Source organism: Corythoichthys intestinalis, chromosome 3, assembly GCF_030265065.1.
Source record: "Corythoichthys intestinalis isolate RoL2023-P3 chromosome 3, ASM3026506v1, whole genome shotgun sequence".
Lineage (NCBI taxonomy): Eukaryota > Metazoa > Chordata > Actinopteri > Syngnathiformes > Syngnathidae > Corythoichthys > Corythoichthys intestinalis.
In genome coordinates, this window is record NC_080397.1 from 51,366,461 (window position 1) to 51,382,194 (window position 15,734).

Below are 15,734 nucleotides of genomic sequence, written 5' to 3' on the forward strand. Positions count from 1 at the left end.
ATCTGAAAAATTTTTGTATAAAAGTGCTGAGAACAATCTTTACTGTTTGTAAAGTGAGGCAAGGCACACTGTTGATTGTTGCAGCTCTCTTAACAGCTAGGTTTACTACATAAGCAAGACATCCTATTTGTGGTCCGAATCCATCTATGTCACGTACTGAATTAACAATATTTGCAACATTATCTATAGTCACTGGTATGGATTGATTTGGCCTTCTTAACTTCCATTCAGTCATGACAGTTTAGAATTCATCGATGTAGTATATGGACTATGTGTCCCATAATCACTCTGGGCTCACGTAGCCAATGGCATGGGACGTAGCACATCTAGTTTGCCATTTCATGATATCTAGTGTGTGAGCGCATTAAAAAAGTTAGCAAGCGCCGCTGAAGTCACGTCTGCTCATTACTACACCAGCTTATGACAATCGACTTTCATGAACAGGACGAGTTTAAAGCACAGCGCTCTTAATTTCATTCAGTTGTTCGTTGTCAAAGCGAGGTTATTCGTAGCTGCCTAGTCGGTAACAATGTTTTGGTGGACTTCGTTGTAAATATCCGGCGTTGTGCCGAATAGCAGCCGCCCCGCGTGAAATGTCACTCCTGACGGGAGCGCCCACACGTCAACAGCACCTGCGCGCCGTAGATGGTCCACAGTCACTCCGGAGCCCTGACGCAGGCGGTATACGTTGAACAATAGGATATAATGGGAACGATTAGCTCTGGCGCTAGTTTTTGCCAGACCTCGAATGAAGATGCATTTTGCGCAGTTGGTAACGAGGAATCCGAACTTTTAACAGCACGTCTGCCGCACGTGCACGCGAGGCGATAAATCGCGGCGGAAAAATGACCGCCTTCATTTTTATTTATCGCGTGATAAATGGAATTATTGCATATTGCAACAGGCTTAGTGTGAACGTCCTCAAGCTAACCTGAAAGAGCCAATTGTGTCAAGACTTATCTTACTAGCCTCATTCTCTTGCTCTTAATTCCCTCAGACAAGTAATGAGGAGAATGTCTGCGCCAATCCACACACCTTTTCCACTCAGTCCAGCCAGCCGCACAATGCCACTATCACAACCCCACTGGCTGTCAGCAGTTCAAATTCCAACAGTGCTCTGCACCCTTCCGGAGCACCAGGACTGAATGGCACGAGCGGCACTCTTTCCGCTGCAAACAGTCGCACAGCACCCCTGCTCACCACCACCTCTGGTAAGACCAAAACAAAAAATCATTTTCTGTAGCCTATAACTCAGTGTAGGAAATCTCCTGGATGTGTTAGAGAACATGAATGGCCTACCGCAAGCAACACGTCACTTCCGCTCATTAATAGTCACGACATTAGCTACTGTTGCTAAGGGGGGGACACGCCACCGTTTGTCCCTAATAGGAAATGAATGGAAACCATTTACGAAGATGTTTACAGAGCTAAACCTTCCAATTCTCTCCGAAAATGATATCCCCGGTGCCAAATTCACTGGCAAAGATGTGGAAGAACATAAAAATGTTCAGTTAAAGCAGTGCTTCTCAATTATTTTCTGTCACGCCCCCCCCAAGGAAGACGTAAATGTTTCGCGCCCCCCCAAACTCTCTGCCGCCACTGTAAATAGTATCATTTGTCTACAAAATTACTATTATAAATACGCATCAGCGTAATATTGTGTCCTTTTTTTCTAATAAAGATAAAAAGTAACATAGATCAACTTATAATAAAGTATAACTTTATTAACATTGTTTTGTTTGTAACAGAGAAGACTTGACATGCATCAATTTGCCTGACTTAAAAAAATTCACATCCAAACTAAAAAATACACTCAAGGTACATTTTTGACCATTTGATACAGAAAAATAAAATGTAATAAAATCAGTAAATAATAACAAATTAAAATTGATTAGAAACATTCACTCATGAGGACAATGTGCCAAAAAATTTGACCGAAAAAACAAATCTGAATAAAAGAAGAAAGAAAAAAGTGTCTTTGGATAGGACAGTTTTATTTTTGCTGCTCACAGTATTAAATACTGAGTATTTACCTCCTTTGCAATGGTGTGGAGTTATTTTGCAATTAGCATGCTAACAATGCTCAATGGCTTACTGATATAACACTGAATGAGCAGGACGATTGTTGGCAATATTCGGCACGTTTCCACTGAAAAAAATCAAGCAGCTTAATAATGAGATTGGGGTCTAATGTCTTTAAGTGGCGTCTTAATTGATTTGGCTTCTGGCTGTCTGCTATAATTATTTTTAGACACAGTAAACAGTGGTCTTTCATCATCACCCACTGTATTAAAAGTCAAAGCTTAAAGGCAAACGGCACGAAAAAAGCGCATTCATGGCGGCCGAGGTAGAACCGTAGCTGAGGGCGGTCGTCGTGACGATCCCAAGCCGAAAATGGCACTTCTCGGGCGGCGACGTGAGAACCGGACAAGACAGTGGGTCGCTGCGTGAGTGAGTCCGGTCGGAAAACGGCGGTGGCACACTGCTCTTCATATCTGTTGTCTGTGTGTGCTGAGTGCTCTTCCTTAGTTCAAAAATACTGCGCGCACTCTGAAAATGAGAGCGCCACTGCCACCTACTGAGTTGATGTGCAAGTACACTTTATTCCAGTGCGGCAAAAAAAAAAAAAAAAAAAACATGTTCCCCGAGGTCACATGCGCCCCCCCTGGCATCGCTTTGCGCCCCCCCAGGGGGGCGCGCCCCACTATTTGAGAAGTACTGAGTTAAAGATAGGGGTGCACGATATCCATTTTTTGAAACCAATATCGATAACTTCCTGCTCCTCAAAGCCGATACCGATAATAAATATATGATTTTTTAAATGTATAATCTGAGTTTTTGAACACCTGGTGGTTTAAAAAAAAAAAAAAAAAAAACTAGTGGTGGATTTAACATAGATTTGCCTTTGATCTCACCAGATTTTTTTATAATGACATGAACAAAACAGTGCGTTTCACTTCTGCACTGCCCGACAGCCAGCTAAGAATGAATGCACTTCCATAAACCACAAGGCTTGGTCTTTTCCTGCTTTTATGGGAACACGCTCGTCTTAATATTGTGAAAGTACAACAGAAAAATACACATATTCAATACTCAATATACAACAACTGCAAAATACACTTATATACACAACTACTATATGTATAGCATTGCACACTAGCTTGAGCTCCTAAAGCATTGGCTGGCTTCTATAACACAACTTATAAAGTTCTGTACATAGGACCCTTCACCACAGAAGTAAACATATATTGCACATCCATACGTTATAGTAAACATAAAATACTTAAATATATTTCCGAGGCGGAAACGTAACAAAGTATTCACGACTGTCAATGCTACCGCTAGACACCGCAATGTGTAAGTGATTGCACCAAACTACTGTAACAAAAAATAGATGCAGTGAATTATTCTGACCAGCAGGTGGGAGCAATGCCATGCAAATGGTCAACTGATTTCCCATACAAGTGTGTAAACTGTAAAGCCAGAACAGTACATATTATCGGTCCTAATATAAATGTTATTGGAATTATCGGGATGACGTCATAATTCCTATTATCGGACCAATAATTATCGTGCACCAGTAGTTAAACACATGGCTTGAGCGTCAAAGGCTGAAAAAGACGGAAAAAAACGAGGCGACCGAAGCATAGCCTTGGCTTTTTTATCGACGCGACTGACAAGGACATTCTCCTGTTTCATCAAGGCAAGGCAAGGCAAGGCAAATTTATTTATATAGCACAATTCAACACAAGGCAATTCAAAGCTATCCTTTATCACCAGCCCTGGCTTTCTTATATATTATATCCTCTGGTTGTAATTTAGTTTTGTGTAGCGATCGCAAATGCTTCTCAGTGACAGCCAATGAACACTTTTAATGTTTTCATTGATAACAAATCTTAATTCTATAATTTATTTCCACTTCCTCTTACTAATTTTTTTTTTTTTTTTTTAAACAACAGAAAATGTAACTGGCAGTCAAATACCATTTTACCGGTAATTCTTTTCAGGTCACTCATTGTCAGACAGAAGCAGGACGCCACAACGTCATGCAAAAAAATAAGTTAAAAATATCAAAATGGCTTACCTGTTTGTCCTCTGAAGGCGCATGCCAACTCAACAAAATGTTTACTGCATATGAAATGTGAATGGCTTCACCCTGGTTTCATCTAGCTGGCGTTAAAAAACATCCGCGCAAGTTGATTCATTCGTCACATTCTTTCCTCCCGAGTGTTTGATTTCGGGAAATGTATGAAGAAAACATCCTGAATGTCTAGAGGCGTTTCTACAAGTTCCGAAAAAGCATTGCGTGATCAGCATGTTTGTTTTTTAAAGATTACCGGAGAAAAGTAACAGAATTAACATTGCTTCTATGCGAGGGCGGGTCTATAATGTCCCACTTCTACTTTACCTCCGCTTTACGATGCGACGTCACGGTCTAAAAATAGCATGCGTCCGGTACGCCATTAGAAATTCCACCATCTTGGGTGTGTATCTGATGCAATTAGTTAAAAAGATTAAGTAATACAGTGGTACGATCTACATACGAATTCAATCCGTTCCAAGACCTGATTTGTAAGTCGGAAATGATCATATGTCAAGCGGGATTTTCCCATAAGAATACATTATGGTTTGATTAATTCATTCCACAGCCCAAAAAGCTACGCTAAATCCTTGATAAATACTGCTGAAACAATTACAATTACACATAGCAAAGCAAATGAATTATAAATACAAATCAGAATGATAGTATACAGGGTTTCCAGTAGGATTTTTTAAGCTGTGGGTGGTGGAAAACTGCTTCATATCATGACAAATGAGAATTTTTTTTTTTTTAGCAGCATTTTTTCCTAGAAGAACCATAACAAAGATATTATGGTCTAAATTTATGATGGAGCATTAGGGGCCCCCAAAAAAGGACTACGAGATTAAAGTCGTACTATTGGAGTAATGTAGCTATAAGCCGCTACGCACTTTACGTACATGTACCTTAGCTGGGACCTACAGCGAAGCATTAGTATAAATCATTCTATGGATAATTTCATGATGTGATGAGGCAAAAATATTAAGGGTTTCCTTTTTTGTAAAACCGATTCTACAACACAAGATGCTTTCAATATTGTTGATTTTAATGGAAGCGGCAACACGCTACGTAAAGTACGTAGCTGCTTATTTAGCTACATTAGCCCTACGTAGTAATATGAGAAAAAAAGTCGAACTATTACTACGAGAATGAATGTCGAATTAATAGTACGAGAATAAAAATCGCATTATTTCATAGCGCTAATGAAGCTGAATAAGCAGCTACGTACTTTACAAATGGATCGTATGTCGAGGTACCACAATAGGTTGGAATATTCCCGATTGGGCATAGCAGTTGCCCGATTACAATCCCATAGAGCAGCATTCCCTTGCAAGAATGCGTTTATTTTTAATTGTTGCACAAGAAAGACAAGATTTTTATTATTTCAAGGAGGTGGCCAAGATCATAAAAGCTCTGAAGCTATGTAGTTAAATGTTGATAATAATCGTTAAATGTTAATTATGAATCCAGATAATAGGTTACAAACATTTTTTCCTAATGCGTAACAATTGAGCTGTTTATGTGAGGAAATGTGTTGCATAAATAGATTTATTCTTAACTAAATTTGATTTCCTTTTCTCCTGCTAGGCAAAGCTCCCCCCAATTTGGCCCAAGGAGTGCCCCCTCTTCTGGCCAGTCAATACATCATGGGCCCTGGTGGCTTGCTCCCAGCTTACCCGGTAACTACTGTAAATATCAAACCTCTGGTGGGAAACCTCTGGGTACCTCCCAATGTTATACAAGGCTCATGACTACAATTATCTCATGATATGGCAATACAAGCTTCCTTGTTACATAATTCAGAAAATCAATCAATGATGCACAATGAATGCAATCATCTGATATTGGGCAGAGTTTATTAATTTTTTTTCTTTTTTAATCCCAATAGCAGATCTATGGCTACGAGGACCTGCAGATGCTGCAGTCCCGCCTTCCTATGGTAAATTTCATTTTTATATTCAACTCATTCACTCCCAGCCATTTTCACCGGTGCAACCCCCATAGCTCCCGGCCGTTTTACTGGATTTTGACTGATTTTGCAAGGCCCACAGAAAATTCTGTTCTATTGCTAAATAAACATGGAAACCACCAAAAGATTACTCTCTTCTTTCAGCAGGAAAAAAAAAGTTAGTTCATATCTTTTCCATTGTTTAGAAATCAACATTAGAAAATGGCTTAGTTTGAGCAATTTTCCAATTTCTGATGAAAAAACTGCGAAATTGAGCTTTTTTGTGAAAGCATACATTTCAAACATAACTTTTACTTTAACACAGCTATTTTTTGCTTTAGTTACATCCCAAACATCTGAATAATGTTTTCCTTTTACAAAATAACATAAACAACAAGACAAATAGAGCTTTTGATAGCAAATTAACAATTTATTTACACATAACTAACAGAGAGATGACGCTGTTGTGGCCGCGACAGCCGGGTAAACTTTTCCCTCATCGCCACCTGTCTCATAAAGATGGATTTTTTTGGAGTCTCTGCGGGGTCTGCTCTGCAAGCAGCACGGACTCAACGGCATCGTCCGCTGCACTGGTGGTCCCGGTCATTGTACTTGGTCGTCCAGCGCCTGGCATCCCGGGCGTCCTCTCGGTTGTTCTGCTTGGTCATCCGCCGCCTGGAATCCTTCTGCTGGCGCCCTGGCCATGTGGCCGGGCCGTTCGTTGCCGTTGAATCGGGTTGCGGGTCTTACCAAATGCGCTACTGCCCTCCAGTGGCGAGTTTTATAGCTTTAAAATTGTTTTTCAGCTTTGTACTTTGGAGCTCAGTTGAATCAGAACCCAGAGATGTCTCTGATGAGAAAAAACGTAAAAGATGTTTTGGGACACTGAAACAGTTAAAAATAGGATGTATTTATACGTTTTTGGGAGTAAATGAGTTTAAGACCCTATTGCAGGTTGAATATCTAATATTAAAGTGGCACCTCTGTCTATGCAGGACTACTATGGTGTAGCATTTCCTGGTACTACGGCCACCATGCCTGGAAGAGATGGCCTGGCCAACAATCCTTACTCAGGTGAGTGGCGGGGAGCTTTGCATGAGCTTGAGTGTAGGAAAAGTTCTCTAAGACAGTTTTACTACTCCCTCAAAATGGCATGAATTTCTCAGGTTGACTAGTCTTTTGACAACGAAGGGCAATTGTTCAAGTTCAAAGAATGCCCAACTGTTTTTTCCTCTCCCTCTCAGTATACATATATACACACTGACTTACCAACAAAAAGTCATACTCTAATATTTCCTTGGACTGCCTTTAGATTTAATTATGGCATGTATTTGCTGTGAAGTTGTTTCAATAAGCTGCTTCTTCATACAAGAGTTATTTCTATCTAGTGTACATTCATTTTTCACTAAGATTATGCATTGATAATGGTTGTCGGGCCCCTGTGCTAAACCTGCATATGCCGGAAAACACTCAGGTGACTTGAAGTTCCGCTCTGAGACCCCCGGTTTGGCCAAATTTCAAAATTGTCCGATATTCATGTGTGATACATCATTGAAAAGCTTAAAATCTCAATTTTCTGGGGGAGGAAAAATTTTGAACAGGAGGGCATTCTTTAAAAAAAAAAAAATAAATAAATAAAAAATTTAAACAGCAAAACCCTAACTAGAGGCGAAAGCACGCGAGAGCAGAATTAGAGACGTCACGATTTTAACGAGATATTAATTCTTTCTTACCTTGTTTCGATCCAAAAACTCCATGTAGCATGTATCACTGAGTGTCAAGACACAGCTGTGAATGGCCACAGCCAGATTTTTGGGGGATTTTATGGGTGAACCATGGTAATATAACAAGGGTCGCGATGCAGAAATCGCAGACAACAAGGAGTGGTTGAGATTCTTTTCCATATAGTTACCCTTTTAAACGTTATTTTTCAATTTTTCTTTGTTTGGATCGATTATTTATCTAACTTATATGGGAAAATGTAACAGTAAAAAAAAAATAAAAAAAATACAATTAAGCGATAGTTATGAGGTAGATGTCCGTCACTTTTTTTACAGACGCCAAATTTTTCATTGGGACGTAAATTGTTTAAAATATGTGAGTGAATAATTTTTTAAAGCCATTTTCTTCTTTTAAACTGAATATTAGACATCAATAATGATTCTAAACTAAAAATGGCAGACATTTTGAATAATACATGTTTTTATGGCTAGGTTGAAACGAAAGCGGTTTCGCGACGTCTGTAAACGGGGGTTTTCAGGGTAAAATGGACAAATTGAAAATAGTTCGGGGGCTTAATGCACCATGAATCTGCTATGGCAGCATGTAGACGTATTGTTCTATCAAACAACTGTTGTTTTGGCTTAAAATACTGCTAAGAGGAGTGCAAGAGCAGAAACTGCTTTTTCAGTTGTCTGTGTTTTCCGCTATATATATATATATATATATATATATATATATATATATATATATATATATATATATATATATATATATATATATATATATATAATGTTTGTGTTTTAACCTTGAGTGATAAAACGATAACAATAATTATCGTCATATATTTTTTGTCAACAGAAATGTTCCAAAAAAAGTCGATATTTAAACTGTAATTACACCATCCATGCACCAGAGAGCGCTGACGCAACATGAACGTTAGTTGTGAGAGTGCATTGAGCTCAGCAGAGAACATTATTGTGACCTGTCACAGAGAAGCATTAAAGCTTGACACTGTGGACTTACTTATTTTATGGCCCGTAACCTCTAACCCTTTCTTGCTAAATGTATCACATTTGATACGCTTTCATGATTTTGAGACTAATACAGAATTTTGAAATATCTTTCCTCAAAAAAAAAAAAAAAAAATGGATGCAAGTCAACTCGTGCATCTGCAGGTTCCATGAGAAAAAAAACAGGAATTAGCAAGGGTTATAGATATTAGAGCGCTTATTCCACATATTTTTTTTTTTTTTTTTTACAAATTTGAAAAAAAGGTTTCATTAAGACCATTCATTTCATGAAGATATTCTCTGACAATAGCTTCATATCGCAGGCATTAAATGGTTAAAGCAATGGGAGTCTTGTGTATTTGTCAAAATTGTGAAACTAAATATTTTCTAATGTCTTTCGTTGATATTGTCAGGTATCTTAAGACTTCATGCAGAAAAGACTAACATGTTGCGGAGTGTAAATTAAAAATTGTCTATTTATGGTGAATTTTTGAGATTGCATGTCTACCTCAGATTTTGCGAAATGTTCTGTATTTTGTTAACTTATAATTTTTTTCAATGTTCCTCATATTTGTGCAATGCTGTGTAGTAGTTTATCACCATGCATGCGTCTTTGTTCCTGCACTAAAGATTGTTTATAGCAGAATCTTGTCTTGTCAACTTTCACTCAAATGCAAAATCAAATTGGAAAGAAAAAAATATCGTGATAATTATCGATTTCGACTGATAAGAAAACTTTTATCGTCATAACAATTTTTATCTTATCGCCCAAGCTTTGCATTCACACGCACAGATAGTCAGCTTTGTTAGAATTAATGGGAGATGAAAAATCCATACTCATTCTCTGCCTACTGCCCAATTTTAGCTCATTGAAAGGTAAAATTAATTTGGGTTAAAAAAACAAAACAAATGGGAATCTACAGCTGATACGATACCTGTAAACTTGGGAGATTTCCGTGTGAAATATTTCTAAATTAAAAAAAATGTTTTGCACTCCCGTTGTCCAGGTGAGGCGACAAAGTTTGGGAGGAACGACTCTTCATCCCCGGCGCCACCTACCAGCTTGTCCACAGCTGGGGTACAATCGCAGGCTCAACAGGCGCCACAGGCTGGAACACAGGGGCAGGGTCAAGGCCAGAGCCAAGGCCAGCAGACCCAGAACCAGGCCTTCCTCAACCCACCGATACCACCAGGCTATGGATACACTGGTGACTGATGAGCGACCACACGTCACTCACGATTGAGACCTTTTTACAAACCCATACTTCTTGTGTGTTCAGGTCTGCCATACTACGCGGGCATGCCCGGGGTCCCCTCGGCCTTCCAGTATGGCCCCACCGTCTTTGTGCCTCCTACTTCGGCCAAACAACCCACCATGAGCCTGGCCAACCCTTCTAATCAGTACCACCAACAGCATCAGCCCACTTATGGACAGCATGCATACAGCACAGGTGAGAAACATAACACACAACGTGCATGGCTTTAATTTGTTATAAACATCCCTTTTCCAATGACGTGGAGGTCATTAGAGGACTAAGTAGGGATTTTTTTTTTTGTGTTAAATTTCTATACATATATGATAAGGGTGTAACGGTACATGTATTTGTATTGAACCTTTTCGGTACATGGTGCTCGGTTCGGAACGGTGGCGTACCATACGAGTTTCTGACGGACTGTAACCCTTACTTTTCGAGGCTGTGAGTCGATCGGGTTACAGTTTCTCTGTGTAGATTATATTTACTCCGTCTTCTCTACTTTAACTCATTCACTCCCAGCCATTTTCACCGGAGCAAGGCCCTTCGCTCCCGGCCATTTTACTGGATTTTGACTGATTTTGCACGGCCCACAAAAAATTCTGTTCTATTGCTACATAAACATGGAACCCACCAAAAGAAAGATTAGATTCTCTTCTTTCAGCAGAAAAAAAAATTAAGTTCATACATTATTTCATTCTTTAGAAATCAGCATTAGAAAATAGCTTAGTTTGAGCATTTTTCCAATTTCTGATGAAAAAACGGAGAAAATGAGCTTTTTGTAAACGCAAAAATTTCAAACATAATTTTGACTTTAACACGGCTATTTTTAGCTTCAGTGACATCCCAAACATCTGAATAATGTTTTCCTTTTACAAAATAACACGAACAACCAGCCAAATAGAGCTTTTCATAGCAAAGTAACAATTTATTCACACTTACCTAACTGAGAGATGACGTTTGGTGGCTGCGACAGCGGTTAAACTTTTCCCTCATTGCCGACTGTCTCGTAAAGATGGATTTTTTTAAAAGTCTTTTTTTGTGGTGACCACTGTCTCGTTCACCAGGGGAACTTATGTTCCTGGGGGGGAACTGGTTTGGCCGTGCGCGTTTCCGTGCAGGACCCTCGAGCGTGCGGTGGAAGTGAGCAGCAAGCTGCGGAGGGGCTCTGCTAGCTTCCCTAATAAAGTTGTACTGTTTGAATTGAGTTGTGGGCTCTTAACAAATGCGCTACTGCCCTCAAGTGGCCAGTTTTATTGCTTTAAAATGGGTTTTGAGGCTTGTTTTTTGTTTTGGCGATAGATCGAAAGCTCTAGATGCTTCTTGTACAAAAAAACGCAAAAGACGTATAAATACGTAATCGGGACACTGAAGCATTTGGAAATAAAACGTATTTATACGGTTCCGGGAGCAAATGAGATAATGAAGACCAACACGGTAGGACAGTATAACCCAGAAACGTCAACGGCGCGACAACGTGGCCGCCGCGAGAACGCTGTGAAACGCGGGCGTTAAAGTCAATCAGCCAATGCACACCAGTCGCAGTGCGGCCGTGTGTTAGACGCGTCCTAGAAGCAGCTTAACACGATGCACGCGAAAAGAACGGCAGTTTATTATTTGACGCGAGACGCAACGCTCCTGCGTCAATACTACTACTGCCGGTAGCTAGGATCGGGCAGACCGGAAGTAACTCGTGTAAAAATACGGTGGATCCGGTCGATTTTCAAACTAATATGCAATCTAGAGCTGAGATGAATACTCGAGCAACTCAAGTAACTCGGGTTGAAAAACTGATCCGAGTAATTTTATTCGCCTCGAGGAATCGTTTAATTTTGCCAGCTCTAAGCATCACGTTTTGCCCGGAATACTTTTAATGCGGGACAACGCGCCTGCGTCACGTGCGTACAGGAAAAAGCAATAAATAAATAAATAAAAACTTACAGCAGCCGACGCCGACGTTGCTAAAAACTACGCCCGCATGATGCTAGTGTGGTAGAAGGTAATGTACGATGCGTCTCATAGATATCGCATGCATTTAGGACTTGATGCGAAATGACAGACTCGGCCGCGTCTGGACAGCGTCAGTAAACAGCCGCCATCTTTAAACAGTAGACTACTCATCGCTAATAAATATAACGTTACCGTCATTCGCTCACGTAACGTTAGCCGTTCGGAGGGCTAGGTTTCTATTGATTATGACCACTGTCGATGCATGGCTAACGTGAGTTACATACAGGCTTTATTTAATCTGTAAAAACACAGCGCTGTAGAGTGATGAGGGTGTAAAATTAAAACATAATAAAGCTAACTGTCAGTTTTAGCTCAGTAGTCATTGCTGAATAAAACACCAAGTAGCACTGGTCCCTAATGTGCTCCAATACAGCAGGTATCGTACATTTATTTTGAACACCGCAAAAACTCAAAATCCTATCAGTACTTACAGTTTAGACTAACTTAAAACTTAACTAGAACTTTAAAACATAGCTTGACACAAATGGAAATTAAATTGAAACACGTGGGAAAACACGTAGCTTTCAAGTGATGTGTGTTATCAAGCGTAATTACATTTTTAGGTAAGAAATGTATTTTTTTTTTTTTTTTTTTTTTTTTTTTTAATATATATATATATATATAAGATCTAGAAGTTTTTTGAGTGAAAGCAGTGATTTTTTTTTTTCTAGTCACATCTGAGTTGCAATTGTTGGCTGTTTTCAACAATGTACATCGAAAATAAAGACATTGACTGAAAATGTTTCAATATTGGATTAAATGTCTTTTTTTCTCATGTATATTTAAATTGCTCTTTACCTAAAAAAATGTTTTATCCGATTAATCGATGGAATTTTCAGTCGATTACTCGATTACTAAAATATTCGATAGCTGCAGCCCTAATCGTAACCCACTTTTTGAGTCCATCAGATCTCTTGAGTGGTAGATCGGGGCACAGTTGACTTGTCTTTGTTGATTTACTGCTTTCTTCTCTGCTATAATAATAACCAGCACGGCCCCGTGTTCAATACAAAACCCTCCTACCACAACAAAACAAGGAGGAACTAATATTCACATAGGAACTAAAGTTATAAAACATAAAATATACAATATAAATGAATACTACATCACATTTGTAAAATATAAACACATAATAGTTATAAATAATAGCCCATTTAAATAAAATAAATTGAAATGAGCTAAAACACCTGTAATTAAATAATAAGAATAATACAAAGATCCTGCTTACACAAATGTATTAATTTCTGTGTGGCGCTTTAACTTGAGAAAATCCACCAATTCGGCTTTTGAAAACCGTTCATAAGAAAAAAAATGATTCATTGAGGCATTTCATTTGTAAAATACATGTTAAAATCTTTGTCATTGAGATTGCTTTTCTCTTTAGCACAGGACTTTTTTCCTTCTTTCAGAAAGAAAGCTGACCAATACGCGGGGTCTGAAAGGCAAATTGTAGTTGGATTATCTTTAAATACCCGCTACTTTTTGAGCAGAATTCTAGCTTTGTATAGGCTAATGTTCCTATTGTTGAAAGCACAAAGGTGTGTATTACAAAAACTAGCACATTTATATTTTCCATTTTGTTTTCTTACTGTACTGAAAATGAACTGAACCATGGCCACAAAACTGAGGTACATATCGAACCGAGATTTTTGTGTACCGTTACACCCCTACTTTTTAGCCTTTTGAAAATAAAAATAAATATGTAAGTATACGGCCCAAAGCAGTGTTTCCTTGTGCACTGCCTGACAGCCAGCTAACATTGAATGTCCTCCAAGAAAACACAAGGCTTGGTCTTTTGTTTTTATATGAAGTAATTCGTTGTGTGAAACTGTAACAAAGAAACATGCATGCATTCAACACAACTGCACAATACACACAGGTATACAAATGCCATGTAGACGCCACACTTCACTTGAGCTTAGGCATGTGCCGGTACGATAACCTTAAGCCAAAATATCACTGTTTCACGGTATTGCAATTCCAGCTCTAAAATGTGTTACTTTCAGATAAATAAACTTTGACAGGATTTTTTTTTTCCAAAACATGTTCGCAAATTGGAACACAAGTATATTTTTAAGTTGAAATTTTAACACATAACAAAAAAAATAACTGAAATATTGATAAAATTAAAATAAATACAGTCCTTTAGGTAAGCCTAACCCCACAACCACAGCTCAGCATTATTACCAACAGAACGGAATAATTGAATTATTTTCCATAAAAAGCACGCGTGTATGACTCGTATCGTGTTTACATTATACACACTTAACACAGACAGTTGCCAGAGAGAAAAAGACTCCACGTTTTACCACCACTAAACACGCTGGAGTTCTCTCGCAGCTAGTGGGAAACGTTCATTACATTGTTTACTAACCTTTAAGTTTGTATAAATGTGAAATCATATTGGAGGTATTGCCTCCTCGGCAGCCACTTTCTGCAAACATTTTACATTTCAGTTGGCCCTCCTCCTCTAAGCGGCAGCCGTCTAACTTTTCTTTAGCCGAAGTATTCCCATACCAGCGATTTCGTTTTCTTGGATGGAGGGGGGAAAAGTTCAGGAGTTTGACCTCCTCCAGTCATCGTGTAGCACAGCTGACTCACTGACACTGAGCAACAACCGGTGGGGGAGGGTTGAGCCTCGACGCTGCAATCGGGGGATTTCTCCATGCATTTTTGGACTTAAATAATTGTGCAGTTTTGAAACCTTGATGTTTTCATACCACGGTATACCTTGAAAACGTAATCAGCACATGTGGACTTGAGCTACAAGCTATAAGTATAGGTTAGCTTCCATATAGCAGGACCTACTGTATTTATAAAAGTGGTTGAGTAGTGTGTTACTATTTTTAACCAAATAGACAACTTTTTGCACTGTGTTCTTTCAAAATGTTAACAAACTCACGGCGACAGTATTTGAACAAAGTGAAGGTCGGCTAGAACTTCGGAACTGACTGAGTTTCAACTTAAGCAGTGTTGCATTGGTGCATTTTCTGCAAGTAAGTGAAATGTAAAGAATGACCAATGTAGGTTAATTTTATTGTGAAATAATTTTGCAGAAGTCGAATAGAAGGCAATTGTACAGCTTTTAGTACATTTTGTGGATTTTGCAAGGTTAACTTTCTACTCTGCATGATTGTTGGGTGTCGGGCCTCTTTATATGTGTGCGTGTGTGCTTGTTAACTTTGTGCTGCATGCATAGCTGAACGCCCCCCACCCCACCACCACCACCACCACCATCACCACTGTTTGGCTCAATATAGACACAGCTGCCATTGTAGTCAGGTTACCTTATTGCCTTTCTCCCCTCCTTCCCTCTTCACCGTCTTTTCACCTCATCTGTCCTATCTGCTCCCTCTTCTTTATTTCCTCTTCCTCCTTCAGCCTTTGATGACCTGTCTCAAGCCCACGCTGGGGAGTACAATAAGGGAGGGTACGGCGGCTCTGCCCAATCTCAAGTCGCCAAGTCGGCGGGCAGCGGCCCAGGGAAAGGTACAGGCGGCAAGCACACGCGCACACACATACACATATATTGAGTCAGTGGGCGTCCAAAAAAGAAAACATAAAAGGAGGCTAAATGTGTATGTCTGTGATGCATGTTAGTCACATGGTAGAAGCAGAGTGCTTCCTGCTTGCGCACTGCCTAAACTTCATTAATCAGCATCTTCCAACTGGCTGACCTTTCCCCAAGACCTCATGTCCCACCATTGATT

General features: G+C 39.3%; 1 protein-coding gene across 3 annotated transcripts in view; it reads left to right on the forward strand.

Moving 5' to 3' along the window:
• LOC130913306 (ubiquitin-associated protein 2-like) overlaps positions 1-15,734 on the forward strand; it is a 52,828-nt gene that overhangs the window by 27,906 nt on the left and 9,188 nt on the right. The window contains exons 20-26 of one of the 3 annotated variants that reach the window (XM_057831799.1): positions 998-1,211; positions 5,669-5,760; positions 5,970-6,020; positions 7,025-7,103; positions 9,769-9,969; positions 10,042-10,212; positions 15,406-15,513. In XM_057831799.1, coding sequence (XP_057687782.1) covers positions 998-1,211; positions 5,669-5,760; positions 5,970-6,020; positions 7,025-7,103; positions 9,769-9,969; positions 10,042-10,212; positions 15,406-15,513 — 916 coding nt within the window. The remainder of the gene's footprint in view (positions 1-997; positions 1,212-5,668; positions 5,761-5,969; positions 6,021-7,024; positions 7,104-9,768; positions 9,970-10,041; positions 10,213-15,405; positions 15,514-15,734) is intronic. The other 2 variants (XM_057831800.1, XM_057831801.1) reach the window with 2 other exon arrangements.